Consider the following 22181-nt stretch of genomic DNA (forward strand, 5'->3'; position numbering starts at 1 on the left):
GGAATGTATCTGCATATGTACGTACCTATGCTCAAAAGATAAAATTCTTTGGAGTGGCTTAACTTGCATGGAGTTGGTATTTTGTTCGGATCATTGTATATGAATTGAAACAAGAAGACACTCAGGGAAATTTTTACATTGAAGATACCAGTTTGATTACACGTAAGACTTTTCAGGAGTGGGTTTTACAACCCAATAAGGGTCTTGTGGCTAGAGAATTGTTAAGAGAATTTGAAAGTCAATTTGAGTAGTTAGATCTTGCAGAACAACAAGCTCTTGCAAGTTAGAAAATTGAATTGTTTTTATAGGTAGCCGATCTTGAGCTTCAAGAGAAGCTTGATGATTTACTAGAGGATCAGATTACAGAGATAGGTCTTAAAACAGAGTGGAGGTATATCAAGGAAGCTGTTACTGCACTCGTGAAAAAACATAGAAGAAGAGAAAGATTGCATGTTTTAAGCTTGCCCACAGTTACGGAAAAAACAGTTGATGTATCCAATAAGCCATCCACTTTTGTGGCTAAACCTTTGGTTGTATCTACTCTTCCCAATGTTAGGGAAGATGTATTAGATGAATTGGTCAAAGGTATGCGGGATCTTCAATTGAAGGTCACAAAATTGGATGAAAAAGGACAAGAGGAAAGGGGATGGGCAGCAAACCCTAAGCCAGGAAAGAGATGTACGTGGTGTGATAGTTTGCAGCATGAGAGAAAGGATTGGGCTACCTATTAGGAGGCCTTGGTACGATAACTCATCTTTTGGAAAGATAGCAAGATCCATGCACAAGAAACAAGATTGCCTCTTGCTTTGAATTTTGGAAAGAGAGGTATGCAGAAAATGCTTATGCGGATGTACATGCTTTTACTTTTGGTCTACAGTTGGATAGAATGCATGGCCAAGTGATGGTTGGTCCAAAGGCTGAAATATGGACACATGTTTTATATGCAGTTGAAAAGAGAAAAGTTATTGATAGTGAAATGTCTCATGCAGAGCAAGACATTCGTGACATAAGTGGTTGGGAATCACTGGTAGATGCATATTCAGTGTATGCATATTTAGCAAAGGTACAAAACATGAATGTACTTGTGGAAGAGAAACGAAAGAGAAATGAAGATAATGCAAGGATATCTAAAAGAGTGACAAGAAGAAGCGTGGATCAGTCTAAAGCTGCAAATCAGCCACCTCCTGAGCATGTTATGGAAGAGGTCAGTTAGGAGTAAAAATAGGATAGCCAACAAGAGGGCAAATAGAAGGGCAAGCAACAAGGATATAAGTTGCAGTCTGATATTGAGACAGCCACAGGTCTTAAGAAGGTTCTTGAAGAATAGATCTTAAACAGTTGGGTGGAATTCACCTTGGGAGAGGTGCTTGGCATCGCCAAGTAAGAATTTCCTGATGAGATCATTGACATAATTAAGAGGAAGCGTTAGTTTCTTGGTGATACCACTAGTGCATTGCTGGAATTTGAAGAGAAAACTGGTTTATTGGGTATTCAGACTGAATATGAGTATGAAGTAAGTATTGGATTATCTATGCAGAATGCTACTAATGAGTGGACAGTATGTGGAAAAGAGAAGAAAGTGGTTGAAAATGCATTGTCTTGTAGCAATATGCATGGTGGAGTAAGGCATATGCAACAATATGGGAAAGAGACTCCAGGATTTATTCCTCGAAGTCATTACACAAGAAATCACTGGGCCAAGGCTACCACTGAAACAGTAGTGAAAATAGGGGTGCGAAACTCCTTTTGTTGCTTTGCTTGACCATGGGTTTGAGATTAATGTCATTGAGTATGGATTGTATGAAAATGGTGCATGGTATGTGGACATTGATCATGGTTGGCGTATGAGGGCTGCAAATAATTCTTCGAGAGAGCTCTATGCTGCATGTTCTAATGTAAAAGTAACGATTGGTGATGTACAAGAAGAGCAACACTTCTTTGTGCAAGATAATTCCTCATATGTAGTGATTTTGGGATAGTCCTATATTACAAGAATATGTATGGAAACAAAGGTGCTCGATGATGGTTCTGCTTATGCAAGAGTCAGAAGCAAGGATAGGAGGAGAGCAGTCCAATTTCTTACTGTTTATGTTAATCATCCTAGAAATCGGGATATGCTTCAAGAGTCTCCTTTAGCTCCAAATGCAAGGGAATTCAAAGACCTGGATTTTCATTAAGCACTGCTGTAATGCGGAGATACAGTAGTGTTGTTCAAAAGATATATTTGCCTCTTGGTGGAATGAAGGCTAGGCCCAAAATAGGGCGTAGTAGAACCAAAGTGCCCAAAAAGAAATGCACTAATATGCCCTCCATCTAAAGGGCCTAAAGCACATAAAATGACAAACAAATACAATGTCAGAGCTTTTAATGTCCTCTTATGACTCAAACTAAGGTTCATAGGTAGGAGATGAATGCACAAGACACACATGATTGCTAACACAGATTTCAGAGATGGTAGCTAAGTCAAAAGAATCATGACCATGTCCTTAGAAGATATAGTCTGTTCAAGAGATGCAAGCTCATGTCCTCCAATTTGTTAATGTGGTTCTTCCATGGAAGGAGAATTATCGACATTGAGCCTCCAAAGCTTCTTGTTAAGGGATATATGGTGGGCAAATGTCTTTTGATGGTACAAAGACACTAGCTTCTTCCATATCTTGTGGCAATCTTGAATCTACGAGAATAGACACTAGGATAGAATCATGTAAGTTCATAAAAAGAAAGGATCTGGCTTGGGGTAGGGCGGCATAGTTGGTTGTTGATCCCACCTTGTGATCCTCCATGAGATGGGGTATAGGATGGGAAATAAATTCCCAAAGGTCAAAGGTGTCAAGAACGCACTCCACCTTACACGGCCACAATGAATAGTTAGAACCATCCAAGTGGTCCTCTTTGGGCAATGAAGGAAGTACATGCACCTCCACTAAGGGTGCCATAGGGGGCATCTTAAGACTAGGGTGATGGGTCTTCTGGGAAAAATGGAGGGGAGGGGGAGGAGAGGGCTGCCGCACAAATGGACTTGTCGACCTCCATTCTTCTTGGTCTTTGCAATAATCATCGTGATAATCTCGCCACCTTTTAGAGGAATGATGAGAATGTTGATCCTTTGAATCATCAAAGCCTGCAAACTAGTGATAATATATTTTTTTGACTTGCAAAATACCTAGAAAATCTGCATTTCTAGCAGATAGGTCCTCGAATAGTGGAAATCAGCTATAGGTTTGCAAGGAAATTGATGTAGATGGTCTGCTTAGAGGAGACCAGCTGTCGCCTTCACCAAAAACTGCCTGATTGTACAAAGTGCTGATGCAGATTTCTGCCATACTGATTTGGACTGTCGCTTGCAGCAAAAACAGTTGCGTTTGCTGATGGAGACTATTGTCTACAGGAGAACAGCTGTGTTTCAGCAAAATGATGATGTAGATGGCTGTGATTGCAGTCTGGGAGGGTCATCTCAGCTCCAAACAACTTTCTCTCTTCTCATTTGGCGATGATACCATGTGAGAGTGCATAATGGAAGAGGAACATAGTCACAAAGAGAAAGGAAGAGATACAACAAGAAAAGGAAGAAAGAAATCTGCAATGACTGAAGATGAATGCTGAATATGATGGTGTGGACTGATCAGTCCTTGCATGCAGCTCAAGGCATTAGTGAGGGCACCAGATCAGGCTGAGAATGATGGTGCCAGCACCAGAGTCGGAGGAATATGCTGGAGAGTGTGCACAAGAACTTGCAGAAGAGGATGATTTGCCAAGTGTGGGGGGCATCTAAGGTCATAAATCTGACCAATTTGGCAATAAATGGCTAGTGCATGCAAAATATGCCGGCCAATTGCACTAGAAAAATGCTAAAATAATGTCAAGGCATTTTGGGGCAATTGGAGTGAAGCAAGGTAGCACACAAGCTGGCAAATCTAATACATGCACAAGAAATATGCTCGAAATCAAAGAAATGTGTGGAAATGCACACTAAACTGTCAGAGCTTCACTGTCTTCATCAGACTTTGATAGGAGCTCACAACTAGGAGATGACAGATTGACAAACCCTAAAGCAGGTAGGCTTACAACTCCCCCCTCAGGAACTGCAGTATCTATAAGTCTACTTGATCAGGTCTTGACTAGGTAGGATCAAGAGCTCAGTGCTTGGTGGGCTTGGGGGAGAGATGCAAGGAGTGTGATCACAAATTCACAAGATAATGCATATAATGACATGATTAAGTAAGGCATAAATCAAAGCAATAAGGTTGTGCACTTAGTAACAAGAAATACTACACAAGACAATATAAAGTTACTCAATGATGAAGATGATCACACAAGTTACTCCAAAGCAAGCCATCAATGTATACTCATAGTAACAATAGGAAGGAGTGAGGAGCATAGCATCAACAAGAGTGCTAGAGAGTTGGCGATGGAAAAGGAACACTTGTGCAAGAAGAAATGATGAGGACAATGATGAGAGAATTCAGCTGAATAGTAGATGAAAGCTGAATACAATGATCAGCACCTCTATGTAGTACAGTGTTGCTGGAATGAGGGTGCTGGAAGTGAGAAGGCAAGAACTGATAAGGATCATCTGATAGGTGTGCCTATAAATAGGCAAGAAACCCTAAAGAAATACTAAAGTAGTCTCAGGAGGTGTAACCATGTAGAAACCTTGAAAATTACTCTTGGGTGGTGTTGCGGGCCAAAAAGATGGACAGGACCCAAAAGTAGGGACAAAGGACAATAAGACCAAAAGTAACCAAAATGAGTGGATCTGGACAGAGCTCCTAATGTCCCTCACTGATTGAGTGTAGGGTTCACAACCAGGAGATGACTATGACCACTAACAGAGCGAGCCACCAATTGCACATAGGAAGGAGCCAATTAGGAGTGAGTGTCAATGAGTGTAGTCTACAAATGGACAAGATTGGAGAGAGTTTTGGAGAGAGTCTGCATGTATGAGAACCAAGAGGATTCAGTATGAACTCCTCCTTGAGAAATCTTAAATCAATGTTCAGAGTAGTGGACATTTATCATCTCTCTGTCACAAAAGAAAGACTCCCACGATCTTGGAGCAGCACTGTCATGTTATAACACTGTCCACAAACAGGAGTTTAGGTTGTAATCATGTAGTGAAATCACCCGTGACGTGACAAAAATGGAATGTATGTAGCATATGCTGAGCTCATTTTCTAGGGCCTTGGTGGTTTGTAATGATTGGCTTTGCCTGGTCAATAAGGCCCTATCCAAAGTCTGTATTAAGTTCAAAGGTACAAGCTCAAGTCTTCTCACCTAGCCCTCTCCTCCATCACTTGCTCCATGACGAGCCAAATCCATTGGAAGTATCCTAGAGGGTGAAGCCTCTTAGCAACCACTAGAGTCGTCATGCAGCCATTGGATTACCTTGATTTCTCCGAGCAAGTTGCACTCCTTTGGCATAGAAATTGGAATGGCACATGTGGGTTTCATTGGCACGTGCACTTCCTTGAATGCTACCTTCAAGTTGCGCATGGACTGGGTTCTGTCCCACAACTGAGCCACATAGGTCGCATTCATGAATAGCCAATCACCCTGATCCATTCACACTTGGAGCATTCAAACTCTCTCTTAGGGCCTTATTAAAGATTGTCTCAAGAGAGGAGTGCATGGACTGTCTGCAAGACTGCACTGAAAAGGAAAACTGATATGTACGAGTTCTGATCTGCAAGTTGAGGGTTTGGTCAGAACACTAAATAGGATTCCTAACCATGGAGAAGCTGGTGGTACTTGATCTGAAATGTTAATGCTTATTCCATCAGGTCAAGTTGAGTGAGATTTACTTCCTTGCTTTCATAACCTTAAACGAAGTACCTTGCGAACGGTGACATTTTTGGTGCATCTGTCTAGACCACTTGTTGGAGTTAGGCATGATGGCCTGTGTTGATGTAGCTGGCTTATCTGCAATATGTCTTCTGTGTGGCTCAACATTTTGGATTCATACCATTGTTTGTGCTTCTGAGCACTAGGAACACAAACTCATGTTGGGATATATGGGCATGCATGGTGGTGGTGATGAAGGGCTGTCTCCACTTTCTCCATTGCTTCTTATGCCTCCCCATGTACAAGGCAGACTTACAATGCTATCTTGTATTGCCATGCCTTCCATCTTGGATGTTTTGTGCATTATTGATGCAGGCTTTTCTGTTGTCATTATTTTTCCAGTGCTTCTTAAACCTCTTCATGTGCTGACTTTGTGTTATCATTCTTGCAGGTTTTTCTGGTTGTCATCGATATGAAGCTCATCAACGTCTTGGGTTACCCACCATCAGATGCAAAATCCGCAGGGGCACGAAACAGACCCTAAGGTGGCCATCCAATAATAACATAAGTAATTAGTAATTTTGTTTCATAAGATTGTTATATAATAAAAGTTAAGATTGTTTTAGTGACTTCTGTCATTCTAACAAGTTACTTATCTGAAGGCATCACTTGCGCTGAGCTGGAGACATTGGCAGGTGGTCAGATTACTTTGTACAACAGATCCATGTAAGATACGTAAATATGACAGGTGGTCAGATTACTTTGTAGCACAAATCCATTGATTGTAAAGATAAGCAAATATGGGACATGCTGGAGAGAGAATTCATAACGATACAATGAAAGTTGTAAATTAATCTGTAAGAAAAAATATAAACAATGTAGTGAGGATTGGTTAAATGGCCATTTGCTACAGTTCTTGAAAAGCCTTTGTAAATATTTGAACAAGTGACATGCAGAACAAAGGGATTGCAGCAAAAATCTAGCCATATATGACAACTGTTTACATGTAGGTGCTTCGTAAATGGCAAGCATATCCACAAACATGCATGGAAGTTGGAACGTATATGAATGCAAGCATTCTATTCAGACACAATCCAACATCATAAATAGTTGCAAGTTTTCAAGCCTTGCTGCTATTTTATGGCACGATAGGAGTTATTTCCATGTGTTAAGTTGTCCGGTTAGTCTGCAGTATCATTGTGAATTTATTTGGTGTTCGTTGTGTGATTAGATTGAATTGTTTGATACAATGGCATCATGCACAGGGAAATAATGGATTTTGTTGAGTAATTGCTACAGACCTATGCCTAGAAATAGTCCGTTTCACAAATGCGCAGGGTTCCTTCTGAGGCCTCTCTCTTTCTTTCTTCCACTTTCTAGGTTATACCCCATATCCTGTTGCGATGATTAATATTAATAGAGTTTGGTTATGGCAGTGGATGCTTATAATCTTTCTTTCGTAACACCCTTATTTATTATTGCATAAAAGGCTGAGTTTCTTCATCTTTGTTATTAGTTTTGTTTGCTTGACTTGCACTCTATTTCGCAATACCATTTCCTATTGATATAGTTTTTGCCCCTTGGCCCTTCTTGCGAAGAGGACATGTTCCTTGATTGCAATTCTTTTTCTTTGATGCACCACGATATATCTTGCAAGCTGATGCATTGTCGCAGTGTGCCTATAAAGGCACTCCAAGCGTCTCCACTCTCTTTCTTTATGTCCTCTTATCAAGTTTGAACCATCAATTTTGTAATTGAACATAGTTTACTTGTTATGCCTTAGTTTTGCTATTAGCTATTTATGTTTCCTTTTGAGGCTATTTAGCTGAAAAGACTCTAGGGATAGGATTTTTGAAGCATGATTTGATAACAAGCATTTGAAGTCCCCTTGAAGAGTCACTGTTGGTGGTCCTCTTGAAGGTTGTACCATTGAGCTAGCCTTGCCCAATAATTTGGATGGCTCAATGAAGGTTAGTGGAGTTTTCTCCAATTGCAGATAATTGTTGATATCTATTAGGTCTAGGACATTGTATGCTTGCTGCATACAATGTCCTGCATGCTACCTCATCTACACCCCTTGAAACCAAGAGGTCATAGAGGATGCATCATATGCGTCCATAACCATACTCTACTTCTAGCATCATTGAATCCTTGAATATATTGATAAGGTCCTATGAATCACCTTTTTATTTGATTGTCACCTCTAGAATCCTCCAACTTCCGGTGTTGAATTTGAACTTGGGATTGTACTACGCATTGATAATTGTGAGATAGCAAGATTCACCTTGAGTTTCTCATTTTGCAAAGAAAACATACTCCATGAAAGGGTCTATCACCTTTCGCATGCATTCGTGTTCTTTCATTGATGTTGTATCCAAATCATGTTGATGCACCTATGTCCATTTAATCCTTTAGTGCTAAAAGTAGCTTGTTTAATTTGATTCTCTCCATCCTTGATTCCAACAACATCCATTTTTTCATATCCTTTGCCAAAATTTTACAAGCTGCCTTGCTCATTTAACTATGCATCCATTGATACACCTTACTTCCCAAGTTGATCATAATAGGTTTGTGTAGTGAACCAACCATGGTTGCAAGCTCCATACACTTTTATGCCCTTCAAGTTTGTGGCCATTTGCATTTTTGCATCCTCGCTTGGATATTCCAATCCAACTATTTCAAAGATACTTCATCAAGATGAGTAAAGGCATTTGCTTTGCTCCTACAATACATTGGAATTGCAGCCTTATTCGAAATGCTCCTAAGATGTGATGTGATTGTTGTGCTTTTTGCCTTTTGTTTTTGCAAAATGTTTTCCCCCTTTTGAATTTTGGACTTCTTGCCATCCTACTTTTGTCTTGGTTCTTTGGTTGATCATATCTTTTCTTTTCCCCTCTATTGCATGGCCATTCTTGATTAGCTCTGTCCATGTGGTTTTTTTGCACACCTTTTTCAGGCTTCTCTTTTATTCTATTTGAATATTCCATGTAGGAGTGTCTCCATAGGCTACAATCATAACATGCCCCATTGAATTTTCTCCATACTAGTTTCTATCCAAGTTCACCCATGTACATGATGTCTATGTTTGGATATTCTAGTTGGCCTTATGTGTGCTCCATAAGAGGGAGAACCTATTCTTGAAGGGGCTTGCAAGGGGTGGTATGTATAGTAGCTTCCCCAACCCTTGTGTGTTCCGTAAGAGGGAGAACCTATTCTTGAAGGGGCTTGCAAAGGGTGGTATGTACAATAGCTTCCCCAACCCTTTGGTGATGTTAGAAAAGAGGTTTCACAAGTAGGTTGGAAACCTAGGGATCTCCACTCAAAATGGGCAATCCTTGTTAAGGATGGGTTGCCATGGCATAATGTATACCAAGTCTTTGCCCCAAACTTACATTCATTGAGCACACTTTTATTCGATCGAAAACAACCTCAAAAAACCCTTTCTTCCCATTGTAAATATGCTTCATTGCACCTTCATTGTTTGAGTATGGCATTGAACCATGAGGTGGTCTCCATTGCCTTTGGCGCACAATTGGTAAGAAAAGACAAGTGCTACATTATTGTTAAACTTAAGTAGGCTATCGCATACCTTCTCTAAATCAAGAACATTCTCTTTTGAGGTCTCTTCATTTCATTTTCCATTCTTCGCTTGATTGAATCAACCAAAATTTTTGAGACGACTCCAGGGTTAGCTTGGATTTTGAGTGTAATGTTTTTTTGTATGAATGGAAAATTGTCTTAAAGCTTGTGGCATGACTAATGGCTTTGATGAATTTGTGCTATCATCCTTTCAAGTCTTGTTCAAGAACATGGAGAAAGCTATGGATGTAGTTTAGACTAATGAAAAGCATCATGCTTCTAAAGGAACCTTGGAAAGTTCTTTGCTGGTGAGTGTCACCAAGAAGGATCTAACAAATTTAGATTGGGGAAAATAATTATCAGAGGGCAAATATTTAGGCACTTGGGGTATCTAGTGGGACTAGATGCGAGAGGATCAGTCAAAGTGGTGTGGGTCTTGGAAAAGACAAGGAAGAAACTAGAGTTCCACCATGTGGCCAGTTCATATTAGGCTCAAAATACTAAAGGTACTTGCATGCCTAACTTTAAGATGTTAGCTTCCAACAACTTGTTTGAATAAGAGTGCATAAAGAAAATGGGATTTCCTCATCTACAAATTCCTATAGGGCAAGAATGGCGTGTCCAAATACTTAGCTCCCATAGGAATGGATAACCTAAAAAAAAATACTAGTTACTAGGAGGATTGTAATTGCTAAGCATTCAAGTAGGGAAAAAGGTTTTATGTGGAAAGTTGTTAAAGAGGTGTTAGTAGCAAGATTTGCCTCAGGCTTAGATGTTGATCGATATCATTATCGTATAGCAGAAATAGAAGGTTCTCTAAGATGTAGCGTATATTTGGTTGGAAATAGTTTATTTTTATGTGTACTATTTAAAATGCAAAGATTACGTTTGATATTGCTATCAGAATATCTACAACGCATCCTTTAAGATGCCACAAGTATATCAAAAGAAAAGAATGATTGACCAAAACTTCATGCCCTCCCTTTCTTCATGTGCTTGTATGCAACCTTGAAGACATACTCTTCCCTCCTAATCTTTCTTGAGATACCCAAAACATCTCTTACAATGTATGCAAAAAGAACATCAATTTTTAATCTAGAGCTCTTATCCATGGCCACTTTGTTCTTATTGTGCCAAAGAGCTATAATAACAATTGCTCTAATTTTTTTCTAGACCTTCAAATATTCTTCATAAAGCTTGCACGTATCTCCAAACAATGTTGTTTTAAGTTTGACAATAGCATTCAAATGTGTAGATTGAACCCAAAGCCTTGTTTACTTCCATACCACTTGGGCTGATAAGCAATGCCAAAGGGCATGTGGGATAATTTCTTTGCTCTTAAGGTAGAGTGGGCATAGAGGAGAAAGCATTATAAATTTCACAACCTAATATATAGTGCTTAGCTTCTTGGTACATATCTTCCATAGTAGCATGTTAAGTGTGTTAGATGAAGTGCTTTTCCACACTCTTCTAACCTTGTAGTACCAAATTCTCCGATAGTCCCTAGGAAAGATAGACTTCTAGTTTTCTTAAACAAATTGTGATTTTTCTTTTTTCTCAAAGTCTTTCCTATTCTTGGAGATGTTGATTAGCTTTCCATTGGTTGTGTCTAGTGTTTTGGTTAGCAGTCTCTTTGTAAGAACCTTAGACGTAGATTATTCTTCTCTCTTCTTTGAGCTAGGTTGCCTCTGTATCACCAATATTAAATTTAGCTTTGGTATCATTCAAATCCATGAAGTCTGCCAAAGAAGGCACCCAAAGGTTATGCCACCGATGTATGCCCCTTTGATCCACAACCATGGAGAAATTGAGATTCTTGCACATTGGGGCTATTGAGAGTATGAAGGTGTAGAGCTTGGTAGCCAACTTGTTAGAATCATGGCACAAGATCTTCAGTCTAAAAAAAATGGAAAAACAACTTAAGAAAAATTGAGATAGAGGATCTATTCATTGGCTTTCTCACCATCTCTTCTACAGTACTTGGAAGGAGGTGGGAATTCTTGAGACAAAGGTGAAACTTGCCAAATGGATGTAGGCTTAGTTGGGGAGGTGATTACATGAAATTTAAATGGTTTGGAAGTTTCAAGGACTAGACAGGTGATCACAAGAGTCTTGCAAGTTAAGATAGCATGAAAAGAATTTGTGGTAGGGTTAAATGCAAATTTAACTAGAAAGTTTGCTTGGTTATGGTAGACAACCAATAGTGTTGCACATAAGGAAGGCGTGGGAAATTCAAATCATGGAAGCATAATTTACAAAAGTCATAAAAAAGAATGGGAATCCATTTTGGATTGCCTTTCAAAGAAAGGCTCTTTATGTGACGAGTGATCATAAGTGCTCTACTAATAGGAGGGAAACTAGAAGAGGTTTTTTCGATGGAAAATGTTCATGTTGATGCAAGGAGATGTTCAAGCACTTACTCTAGGATAGATGTTTCATTAAGAATGTTTGGTTGGAAATCCTATCCAAGTGAGGGTTGGGAGAAATGATGACCTCATGATGCTATGCATTTTTGGTGTGCATAAGGCCTAGAGTAAACTAAGGGAACATGCCATTCAAACAATTAGCTTATTCTTATTGCATAACATCTTGGAAGCTAAACCAAGCTTAGTCTTTGAAGGAACAATGAAGTAAACTGGGAGAAAGTAATTTATAAGGTAAATTGGTATGGGGTGAATCTAGTATGATGGGTAGACTAGATAATGATAGCATGTTAAACTTTACTTGACCTTTTGGCCTAGCATGGTCCACTTTGTAATCCATGATGCTACTTTAATATTAATACAATCTTTTCACGTTTGAGAATGAGCACAAAATAAACATTATAAAAGTTCAAAAATGAAATTAATTTTATCAAGATGAATGAATGTGTTCTAATTGAATGGTGTTGAAATAGGATAAAGGCATTGATGATGACATACATAAATGTGAACAAAGCATATAGAGTGGATTTAATGCATGTTGAGGTAGGTTGGTGAAGGACACAGGACCACAGCACATGGATACAAGGAATGTCATGAGTTGTGAATGATTGATTCAAAAATTTTAACCCTTAAGTTATCTTGGTGAACTCCAAACCAAAGCACATTGAATCTCATTTGCACATACCCACAATAGGGCCTTGATGACAATGCTCAACTTATTGTTAAGATTGGATATACTTGTCGTTGGTACACATTGTTGGTTTTGAGGGCTTTCTTACCATTGAAGGAATTCATCCATTGAGATTTTGAATACATTGGAATAGCTGTGTGTGTATGCTTTGGTATGAAATTCTGTTATTGAAGTGCAATGTTGAGGTCTTAATAGCAACATTCTAACAAAATTTTATCGCCGCAATTCCATCTCTCCAAGTCTTTAACTGATGTATTTTACCTTAATGGACAATATCTATCTAGCCCAAATTTGACCTCTCCAACTTGTGATAGGATCATAGTCTTTGTATGTGCACGTGTGTATATTTTATATCTAGTCCAAATTCTTTTCTTTTAGTATTGAGATTATGCATATTGTAGATAGTTGAGCTTGAGATCTAACTTATTTGAGGTTAATAATCTTTGCATTTTTATATCATACTCTTTCAAACACTTCCTTATGGCATTCTCTCTTCTCTCTCTCTCTCCACACACACACACACACACACACACACACACACACACACACACACACACACACACACACACACACACACACACACACACACACACACACACACACACACACACACACACACACACACACACACACACACACACACACACACACACACACACACACACACACACACACACACACACACACACACACACACACACACACACACACACACACACACACACACACACACACACACACACACACACACACACACACACACACACACACACACACACACACACACACACACACACACACACACACACACACACACACACACACACACACACACACACACACACACACACACACACACACACACACACACACACACACACACACACACACACATTTCAAAATTGTTGCCATAATAAGATGGAAAAAGAAAACCATGCATGCACTTACAACCATGACCGAGTGGCCAAAAAAGGTGTGTTATAGACATATTCCTATGTATGACATTATAATAGTTTTAATAGGAGGTAATAAGGACCTTGGCTGCAAGTGGTACAAATAATAATTAAGGGCTTCATTCATAGGTATACAAGGATACAAGAAGCTTGCCTAGATGAGATAGAATTACATTCCTATGGTGATAGGTTATTAAATTGTTGTCTTTTAGACCTTTAAGAAAAGAAATTAACTTTTACACCATGGTGCGTATGAACCATTAAAGGTTCAAAAGTTTCATTCACTAATCTTACTAGTGTCAATTTATGGGTCCTGGGTATATGCCTCCATCTGTGTGTGTGCATTGAGATTGGAGATGAGGAGCTTTAATGCAAGATGGAGGTCATTAAATTGCAAGAAATTTCTATATACATAGTTTTTGAGTGTCAATGAAAGTTGTCCAATAGAAAATGTCAAGGAAGTGTTTGACCATGAAAGATAGATGTAGCTCACAAGCTTGTAGGTCTAGCTTATCCTTTTTGACAAATAAGTAGCATGAGATTGCCTCAAAGATATGCACATCACAATGATATGATTTTCATTTGTTGGGTTATTTTTGTTGTATACACAAACAATAGGAGATGGCAAAGAAAATATAGTAAGTTGCCTTACTATGCTAAGGTAGGGATGAGGGCTACGATGGCAAATAGTTCTTAGGGATCAATGTTCTAGAGAGAATCCATGCCCATTTAACGTTTACAAGGATGATCTTTGTCCAAGCATGAATTATGCATTTCAATCTTGTAGTAAATGTTGGGATACATTGCACTTTTGTAATGAGCTTTGCTTCAATATTGATCTTTGTAAAGGTTGGCAACTTGTGTTTTGTGCACATGGTATATCATGAGGGACTACCTAACATAACGCTTATGAGATTGAACTTTGGAGTCTCACCTCGGAAAACTTTGTCTCACAAAATCTTTGATCCAAAATCTCACATGTATATTTAGAGTGTCACATCACCAAATTCAACCATGTCCAAACCTATATTTGATTGATAGTATCCTCTTGCAAGTAGCAATGTTCATAGGTTCTTACATGCGTAAAAAATAATAATATGAAGCTAGATTTTGACATCAATATGTCAATGTATGTAACTCATGTACCTAGGCACATAAACGTGGTGATTGTGGCAACGTAGCCATTCACTTGGTATTTGATATCAAACACCCATGCATCATAGGAATCACTTGTGTCATGCAATGCTAGTAATTTGTTGAGATATTGAATATGAAGTACTTCCCTTGGTAAAATATGGCTATTGAAAAAATAATAAATGGAATGCTTTATAACAATAAACAAGTATCCATCACTTGTGGTATTGTTGTCTTATTTCCTATTGTGCACAATAAATCTCACACATATTTTGAGTATTGTGGCAAACTAGCAAACTATTTTCATAAAAAACAATTTGTTACCTTTTGTTCTTGATTAGGGGGAATAACTCATCCAAGAAATTGATATGCTCACAACCTCTTACATCATGAACATTTTGTTTTCATAAAAAACAATTTGTTACCTTTGGTTCTTGATTAGGGGGAATAACTCATCCAAGAAATTGATATGCTCACAACCTCTTACACCATGATCATTTGCACTTTGCCCTCTACTCGTCAAAGACTTCACTACAAGGTCTTTGGCCACATTCATAATCACTTTGTGTGGTGTACTAACATTGATGATAGTCAAGACATAAAATGCTACCTTTTGGGTCTTTGATACTATCACTTTCATTGTGAGTGGTTGCATTGGGTGTGTGCACTCCCTGATGTAAATAATCAAGCTCATCACGACATGATCATGACACATACCATAGTACCTTATTTTATTGCATGTGTAAATGAAAATATTGGGCTTATGATAATAATATCAGATAATATATTTGTTCACATCTTATGTGAAGTAACCTAAGCTAATTTCGTTTCTGTTAGGGACCCTTAAAAAATTGTAGTAGTGTATCTTTTATTGTTGGTATAGTAAGGAGAATTCACTTTATGTCATTTTAAATCCCACACACAATAGCTAAACCTTATGTCATAATGTTTACTATTGTAGTTTCATCTGGCGTGACCATTGTACTTCAACTCCATACCATCCATCCTAATAAGCTTTTCATAATGTTTCCTATTGTAGCTTCATCTAGTGTGACCATCATACTTCCACTCCACACCATCCATCCTACTAAGCTTTTCATAAATAATATCAAGCTCAAATAAAATATCTCTATTTTAGTTGGAGGAAACTCTACCACACTTACCTTGTTTTTGATGGAGCCTTGAGCATGCTTGATGTGTTACTTTCCAAAGTGAATGGTATTATGCCATAGTGCAATCCTCTTAGAGTGTTCAAGGTTCAAGAAATCTCTAGGATTACTTATAGCTAGGTTTTACACTTGATCCCAAGATCATGAAGGGATGTTGATTCCTTCAAGCATTCTCCTCATTGATGGCTTGATCTACCTCTAGATGGCACTCAAAGCTTTGAACTATCTAGTGTTCTCCCTCGTCTCTACTATGAAAGAGAGAAAGGACAAATGGCTTAGTAAGCTAGTTTGTATTGAACTTACTATTGTATACAACTGTTGTTGTAAGTCTAGCTAGCTCTAATAAGCACCATAATCCTTCTACATTATCCTTTAATTCTCTAAGCCAAGAGTCTCCTCTCTTCAACTGCAACCATCACTAATAGAAGATAGAAAGAAGATGGAAAAAAAGAGGAAGAAGAGAGGGCAAGCCTCTCCCATGCTCTCAAACTCTCTCACACTCACTCACTCACTCTCTTGCTCTCAACCTCTCTTTAGCACACAAACAACGGTATAAGCAACAGAGGATTACGTTGTACTCTCAAAGTGTGCACACACATGAATAAGCTTGCTTTTTGATTTTATATTGTATATAGAAAGAAGATGGAAAAATAGAGGAAGAAGAGAGAGCAAGCCTCTCCCATGTTGTCACTCACTCACTCACTCACTCACTCTCTTGCTCTCAACCTCTCTTTAGCACACAAACAATGGTAGAAGCAAAATAGAATTTTGTTGTACCCTCAAAGTGTGCACACACAAGAATGATCTTGCTTTTTGATTTTATATTGTATAGCTTCTTTTTGTGTGGGCACCCTTGATGTCTCTCCACTTACAATACCCAATCTTTAGTTTGTTGGGATTTTGTGGCTTCTCTATAAGATTTAGAATTACATGCATGGGATGTTGTGTTTAGCTTGTAAAATTAAATAATCCACACATAATTTGCAAGGCTTTAGTTTTTAGTTTGCAAGTGTATACGATTCATACGAGTGAGGCCATCAATTGGATTTTACAATAAACATTTTGTACATGCTGTGGGTATTACAAAAGAGATTTAAAAGCATTGCAAAATCATCACGTGACTAAAATTTGAAGAAAGTTACAATTGGGAGATAATTGGCCTAACATATGTTTGAAAATTATTTTGCTACTTTTTGTCTCTTGTGACCCAAGTCTCTTCTTGCAAATTTCAAATGATGGCATTCACTTGCTATTTTTGGCACCCTTCTTTTTTAGTACTTTCTAGTAGTTTTAGGATTCTTTTTCTTCTTTTTCTTCATAGATTTCCTTCACATTGTACACTTGAGGTGCCCTAGAGTGTAAAAGTGGGTTAGGGAAGGAGTGCCAAAGTGAAAAATTGGCTCTGAAGTGAGCATACTAATTGGCCATGTATCCTCTATCTCCTCTTAGTTCTTCCAGTTGGCCAACACTATAGGTTCAAATAACATACTTCCTATTTATAAAACCTAATGTCTAAAACGTAAAGTGCCCTAAATGCTTACACATCCAGTAACCCCTAGTGGCCAATTTTGTGGGTGCAAGTCCATGATGTCTCAGGATGTAACTTCCCTCCTAGTGGCCAATTTTGTGGGTGCCCATCCATGATGTCTCAAGTAGCAACTCTTCCCCCCTTATGAATGTTTTCTATTCTAAGCCATCCCCATGGACAAAGTGAAAATTGACTCTCACATGAGCATACTAATTGGCCATGTATACTTGTATTTGTAGCAATTTTTCCATCGGCCAACATTACAAGTTCAAATAAGTCAATGGCATTGTTTGTCCTAGTAGAGAAGGAACAATAAGGTTTGAGTGGAAGGTATGAGTTGTATTTCCTTATGGGGCTTTCTCAATTGGGAGAACTAGTCCGCCTTGCCCCAAGTGTATTGTCAAATGACTTACATGAAAACATTGACACGGTGTTGTGATATCCAATAGGGTAATCCAAACCAAAAAGAAACTTTATAAAGACAGTAAATGACACTGTGTTGTGCATTGAGCTAAAGTCTAGTAGTACCTTCAAGTACAATCACAAGCCTTTGAGGAGCTCAAAAGGATAACAATGATGACTAGCAATCATTCCCATTTGTTGCATGCCTTCAAGTACAACCGCAAGGAGCTCAAAAGGATAACAATGATGGCTAGTAATTGTTCCTATTTCTTGCATACCATCAGAAATATTAGACTATGAATCACATGCTCACTCCTTGGATTCCAAGGTCAATTGGCGATCTTGGTTCATAACCATGCATTGACAAGGATGCAATGGATCCATATCCAAGAGCTCATTATTGTTATAAGTAAGATCAATATTTACCAAGGAACATAATGCTCCTTAGATAATGGAAGACATATGCTCAACACATACTATCCAATGTATGATTATGCATTTTGGTCTACCAGTTGGTTTCAAGATGGATAGACCATCAGATACTAGCATATGGATGCCTGTTTTCTAGAAGTGAGAAAAGAAAAATAGACGTTGAAAATTTCATTCCATAAATTTGTAATGATCGTCCCTAATTGCTAGAAGACCAATTATTAGAAATAAAAATAGAAAAATAATGATTGCTAATTTTATAGTGGAAAAGCAGGGGCACGATAAACAAACAAGCCCATTCATGGCTTTTCATGACTTTTCTAGCAAAGGTGAATTAGGCCATTGATGGCAATTGTTTCATTAAGACAAGAATTGCATTCATGATGAAGGCCATATACCGGATAATCTTACCAAGATCCATGGATATGTGGTGATTAGGAATTGGTAGGGGATGTAAGAGTCCAACTTATTTGTGTCGTTCAGAGTAGCATGAGGTTGACACAATGCGTATTTGTGTACACATGCATTCACAAGATGTACATTAGGTGTATGCAAAAGTATCCAACACAAAGTGCATTGGATACTAGCTTGTAGAGATCCTTATCAATGGACGCACCAACTTTGCCTTGCTAAAATGTAATTGATTGCTCATGGAATGCATTGCACTATCTTCAATATCTTGCTCACACACTTTTGGACCTCCTAAACCCTATAGCCTACATGTTTTCTTGAATTAGGTGGACACATGTAGGTAAGACCCAATCAAGAAAATTTAGACTTGTCCTAGCCTTCCATGCCAGTATTTTGAGTTCATTTTAGTAGTGAACTTTGTTATAAGGGAGATATTGAAATATTGACACATGAGAATAGGTTGAAACCCATCATATTCACATATGTAGCTTAGTTTACACTTTTTTGGTAATACAATTTGAAACAAAAAATCAAGCATTCATCACAAATATCAATATTTTATGATATTAACAATATTATTAAATTGATATAATGTTTTTATGGTCTTACAAGTAATCTAAAATAATTTTATATGTAACATGGAGTGAGAGAAATGGCAATGTAAACTAATACTATATTTGATTGATAATGTCATGGTTAAGAGCATTAACAAGAGGCTCAAGACATGAGAAAAGAAAGACAAAGGTTAATGAAGAAAAGCCAAAATGATAAGAGAATGTCATGGTTGAGTACATTAATAAGAAGCTTGATATCAGTGTTCACAAAACCCCACACAAGATATGAGCAAAGGAAGACACATGTTAATGAAGAAAAGCCAAAATGATAAGAAATTTATAGGCACAAGCACGTAACAACAAGCCTGGAATATAGAACCATGATAGCATGGTGGAGAGTTGGCATGGTGCTCTCCAAGAATTCATAATTATGGGGGAGGTATTGTTTCCCTATATAGCAATTGTATTGTACTTTAATGTACTATATGCTTTGTATTATGGAAGAAAGCAAGACAAATAATAGTAAAGGCACCTAGATATTCAGTGTTAAAGTTGTCCATATAGTGGTTATTTGTATATTGGTTTTCATTCCAAAATAAAGCTTGGTAATCTACAAGTACACTAACCCAACATCAACATAGATTGAAAAATATGACTTACTCATGTACATTTATTTATAGCATATCGTTTTGTACATTAAGGGGAATATTGAAAATAACCTATAGTCTTCATTATTATGCATGATGTAAAAACAAAAAATTATCTTAAGCTACACATGTGAAGATCCCTTTGTCATAAACAATAAAAAATATTTGTTTTGTTTTTTATAGCGTTCCAAACTATGCTTTTAGAATAGAAAATAGCTTTGCTTACATATATCACAAAAGCTTCTAATTTTACTTTTATGTGTTGAGGTGTTGTTCAATGTGGCACTTACTTGTTCGTGGAGGTGTTTGTATTGAGGTGGCCTTTTGTTGATCTCTAATATTTAGCTAGATTTCTAGACCTGTAGCATATTATTCTCATCCTCACTCAATGTAAGGGTGAATGATATCAATGTTTGCACCTATTTCTTTTCCAATGATGCTCCTTGGGTTTGATTGATATGCCTTCCATCATGAACGCTTTGCAAAATGCTTTTGCATATAGTAATGAGCAAAGAAACCTTGAGATCTATCTCAATCTTGTAATCTTATGGCTAGTATAGAGTGTTCAAGTGATGGCTCAATTCTTTGTAGATGGTAATGGTCCAATCCTACAAACAAAAATGTCAAATCCCTATGAGGTTTACTTTCCAATATTTGAATCCTTAACCTAGAGTTAAGTTAGAGACATTGAGACCGCGCCAAAGAAGCATTAGTGGAGATGTTTCAAAGGTCCTTGTGTGTGCAAATCCTAAAGCATGGTTCCAAATGCTTTTGAGGAAAGCTTTATTTTATGACCAAGGCTCATCCCCATTTCGAAAGATAGTATACCAAGCTTTTAGATGTTTGAACTTCTATATATAAGCTGACAAGAACTAAGCGCAATTTGTGTCAATTTCCCATGCAAAGCTATTGAAATGCCACAACTTAGCTTGAAGGTCATGTGCTCTATAATGCAACTTTTATTGCACCAAGCAAAAAATTGCCTTCATGCTTGAACAACAATGCCTTCATGTGTTGTAGCATTAGCTACATCAATCAATTGAAGGAATTCTTTGGAAAACTTGATAATCCCCTTTATGGCATATGTTATATTTGTATTTGGAGATGGTAGGATTGACAAACTAGTGGAATCATTTGATACATCCATTTCTTGTCTAGTATTTATGTTGTTAAAGTTAGTAAGCAATGCAGTGCTATTTTTAAATAATTTCTTTGTAATACTGAATCAATTTCAAGCTTTGCAATTCTACAAAATATCTCTCTAGTATAGGTACTTCATTGGCGGATTGTATGGAGTATTTTTTAGACTACTAGGATATAACAAGTCTTTAACAAAAAACACCACAGTTTGGAGAGTCTAGGCAAATGGATGGCTTCAATGAGGTAGAATCCATTCCCAACATAAACTGCACCAAATCATCATGATGCTCTCCACCTAGCGTCAACACCGTAACAAAACGATAAAAAGCGAGTTGCTATAGTTCACATCAAATATGAATGATTACATGACAACTTGTGGGATATGCGATTTCAAAGCATTGATAGCATTAGTATAGGTAGTAAGGCACCTTCAATAAGTTTCAGGCTGGCCCAGACCAATGGCACAACCAACCATATACCTATTAGGAATGCAAATGTCAAAATATATTATTGAAAATAAAAGCAACAAATTTGATTAAGAAGCATGCCCTTAACAAGTAGTAGAACAGGTTGGAGGCCCAGCTAGTCTTTCAAAATTTGAAGGATAGATTCCTTAACATTAGTGCCACATTAGGGAAAACTTGGACTCACTTTTGGGCCGTTTAGTCTCTTTGGAATTCTAAGCAATATTCCATATGGACCAATGAGGGTGAGGCTTCACTATTAAGGTTATTTTTTGGTGGCAAGGCCATAGCTTGAGCATAAAAAAGCTCCAAATTTATTAGATGTTGGTAGGTTAGAACCCTCTCATTAAGCTCTTTCTAATAACATGCTAAACATAGTTTCGAGATAGGATAGATAGATACACTTATATGTGAGCCCCTTATTATTAATAAAATGACGACTTGCCATTTCTTAGAGGGCTCAAAATTGAGTCCAAATTTAGGCTAGTTACACATTGGATGTGAAGCCCCAACAACCCTCAAAACTATCCATACTTTTGTTGAAACGCACGATGCATTGAAGAAAAGCATGCATGGTCAGTGGGCCAATGCTTTAAAATCTCAATTCAAGTCGTGTCACAAATCCTTACGTTCTTACATAAAGTTCAAGACGAGAAAAATCAAAGTCTGCGTGACATGCTATGGGCTCTAGAGGATTGCATGGATGTTACAACCATGTTTGCCTTGCAGAAATTGCAAAGGAAGAAGAAGCAAGAAAAGAAAGAAGCAGCCAGAAGGAGGAAAAGTTCGAAGAGCGGCACGAAGAAGAACAAGGATGCAGTATAACAAGCAAGAGCATTGCCCTTTATTATTTAAGTAAAAAAAAACCCAAGGAAA

The 22181-nt window shown here is 37.8% G+C and overlaps 1 protein-coding gene across 3 annotated transcripts in view; it reads left to right on the plus strand.

The window, feature by feature from the left end:
- Nucleotides 1-6678, plus strand: part of SRX (sulfiredoxin) — a 40314-nt gene extending 33636 nt beyond the window's left edge. For 2 of the 3 annotated variants that reach the window (XM_087683054.1, XM_087683053.1), the window contains exons 4-5: nt 6233-6349; nt 6444-6678. In XM_087683054.1, coding sequence (XP_087539180.1) covers nt 6233-6349; nt 6444-6511 — 185 coding nt within the window. In that variant the 3' untranslated portion in view covers nt 6512-6678. The remainder of the gene's footprint in view (nt 1-6232; nt 6350-6443) is intronic. The other variant, XM_087683055.1, reaches the window with a different exon arrangement.
- Nucleotides 6679-22181: the final 15503 nt, after the last annotated feature.

Source organism: Lygodium microphyllum, chromosome 8 (genome assembly GCF_053477565.2).
Source record: "Lygodium microphyllum isolate KBCC chromosome 8, Lygodium_microphyllum_v1.1.10, whole genome shotgun sequence".
NCBI lineage: Eukaryota > Viridiplantae > Streptophyta > Polypodiopsida > Schizaeales > Lygodiaceae > Lygodium > Lygodium microphyllum.